We start from the raw sequence: 2,364 nt of genomic DNA, 5'->3' as shown, positions 1-2,364 counted from the left end.
TGCTCGGGCAGCGATCTGGCCTTCGGTATAGGTACCTTAGTATATCTACAGTAGGTGGTAGGTTAGCATAGGTGGCGTCTGTGTGCGTAGGCTACGATTGCCTTGTTGGTCCTGCGACTGTGAACTTTTGTGGTGTCCTGGATTCGGTGAACAGTGCAGCTGCATGATAAGCTCCTTCTACCCCGGGAACGGGAAAAGGGTTGCACCTGCCACCCCACGCGGACTCAGTGCCAGCAGGCGCCAGTCACCCTCATGGAAGCTGTCAAACCCCCCCCACAGAAGCAGCCATCCACCACCACACACCACCACCATTCACTAGGTAAGGTACCTAGGTAGGTACATGGTACACACCAGACACGACAGGCATCCGTCCTCCGCTGATGATGATTTCTCCAACGCCACCACCAGGTCCCATGTCTTCCACGCCGCAAATGAAAGCCGGAGCTAGCCATGTCTCTTATCGTTTTGTCCGAAAATCTTATCATTTCTCATAACGAGCCACGCCAAGATACCTACCTGGTAGGTAGGCTTGGTAGGTAGCCTAGCATAGCCTATCTCTCAATCATAAACGCCAGAGACGAACCACAGAACAGCATGCGTTCCCGTTCTCGGTAGCTCGAACGCCCCTCAACCCCCAAAAATGCACCACTCTATCTATCTATCTACGGCCGTGAGGCACTCATGATCACCATGCCCTGCCCGACACCCTCACTCAGGCCCCCCGACACACCCTCAACCGTCCAAGCCACCGCCTCCGCAATGGCCTGTCCGACCCTGCCGTCCCCGATACCGCAAAGCGTGCCTGTCGCCTTGACCCCCTGCGCCCCAATGGAGTGGACGAGCCCCCACCCGGCACTCGCCAAGTTGTGTGATATGTTGTACTCCCGCTCTGCCCGCGCCGCCAGCCGCGCGAGCAGCACCACGTACGGCAGCGCCAGATGCGCGAGGATGAACATCTGCACCACCGCCGCCTGCACCCACCGGTGCAGCAGTGACTTCCGGGGCCGTGCCGACGATGACGACGACGCCGCCGTCGCATGGCCGCACGGCGAGTGACACCGTGTGCTCGAAAGGGGCGAGTCGCATCCTTGCGGACCCAGGACGAGGGCGCGGGGCGCCGACGTGCGCAGGCGTCGAGCTCAGCGGCTGAGGTGCGCCGAGCATTACTTTCAGGATGTACTCTGCGCCGTCGAGGAATGCTTTGCGCTCAAACTTCGGCGCAGGGCAGCGGCGGGTGGATTTCATCTCGCGCCACCGAGAGAAGAGAGAGCCTGTGCCGTTATGAGTCCGGGTAAGAGGGGTGGAAGGAAGGGCGGGCCACGATGAGAAACATACCCTGCAAGGCATACCGCCAGTGAACGCCCGATGGAGGGCTTGGGGGGCTCGATTCGAGGGCTTCATCGTCCAGCAATGTAGAGGCGCAGGACATTCGAGAGGGGCTGTCCGCGATGCGGCTCTGCTTCTTGGGCGAGCCTCGGGGCGTGGGCGTTGGTGTGACCGGCTCTTGGGCGGACGTCCTGTTCGTCACGCTGGTCTGGCAGGTCTGCATGGTGACGCTTTTTTGGACTGAGCGCAGGGGCGGCAAGCGTGATTGCAGTGACGTCGGGAGCAGGGACAGGACTGTCGATGAGACGGTTGTGTGCTCCATCTTGACATCCTCGAAGACGGGGGTCCAATGACGGAGTGACGCCATGGTCTTGACGCGAACGATGAACAGGAATCGGGCGCCCGCCGGTGACAGCAAAGTCAAGTGGATGGGGGAGATATGTCAGAGAGCCACGAGTACCGCGCCACAAGAGAACGGGGTGACGTTCCGCGGCGGCCGTTATTCAATGGTCACGTCGCAATCTCCGTAGACAAAAAAGCGTCACGCAAAGAGGAGGAGGGGTTCGAGATGCACGAGTCCACGAGGGGAGTGAGACAATTGTACAAAAAAGCCAAATGCCCAGAACCGGGATTTCACGTAGGCTTGACGAAACCCACCGACCCTGCCACCTTTGCCATGCATCCAGCCCTGCGTCCAGGATAGCAAGAGGCGTTACCTCCAAGCAACACAAAACGGTGGGCATGAAAGCATGTGAAAGTGGGAAGCGTTGCAAAAAGTGTTGGGGTGGCGGGGCCTTAGCACGAAACGTGCTTATCGGTACATCTCTGCTGGATCAACCCATCTTATCAGCGCCATGTCGTCCATGCATTGGGGTGGTCTAGTGCATTGGCACTGTCGTCGCCGGCGGCTGGCTGAGGGAGCCGAAACATCGGGTCCGAGGCGTGCTGTGAAAAGGTCACGACGAGATAGCATGTTGATTTGGCTTGCTGACTTTAGTTTCGGAGGGGGCACGATCAGAAAGGCAGCTGTTCTTGCCG

The 2,364-nt window shown here is 59.2% G+C and overlaps 1 protein-coding gene across 1 annotated transcript; it reads right to left on the bottom strand.

Annotated features, from left to right (window-relative positions):
- Positions 1–732: 732 nt before the first annotated feature.
- Positions 733–1,693, bottom strand: VDBG_01043 (predicted protein; the record flags this gene model as incomplete). Its single annotated transcript, XM_003009314.1, has 2 exons — positions 733–1,271; positions 1,336–1,693. The coding sequence occupies 2 exons, from the start codon at positions 1,691–1,693 to the stop codon at positions 733–735; spliced, it is 897 nt and encodes a 298-aa protein (XP_003009360.1).
- Between the last annotated feature and the right edge of the window lie 671 nt (positions 1,694–2,364).

The sequence above is a fragment of the Verticillium alfalfae genome, genomic scaffold (genome assembly GCF_000150825.1).
Source record: "Verticillium alfalfae VaMs.102 supercont1.1 genomic scaffold, whole genome shotgun sequence".
Classification (NCBI taxonomy): Eukaryota; Fungi; Ascomycota; class Sordariomycetes; order Glomerellales; family Plectosphaerellaceae; genus Verticillium; species Verticillium alfalfae.
This window is presented reverse-complemented; position numbering and strand designations above follow the sequence as displayed.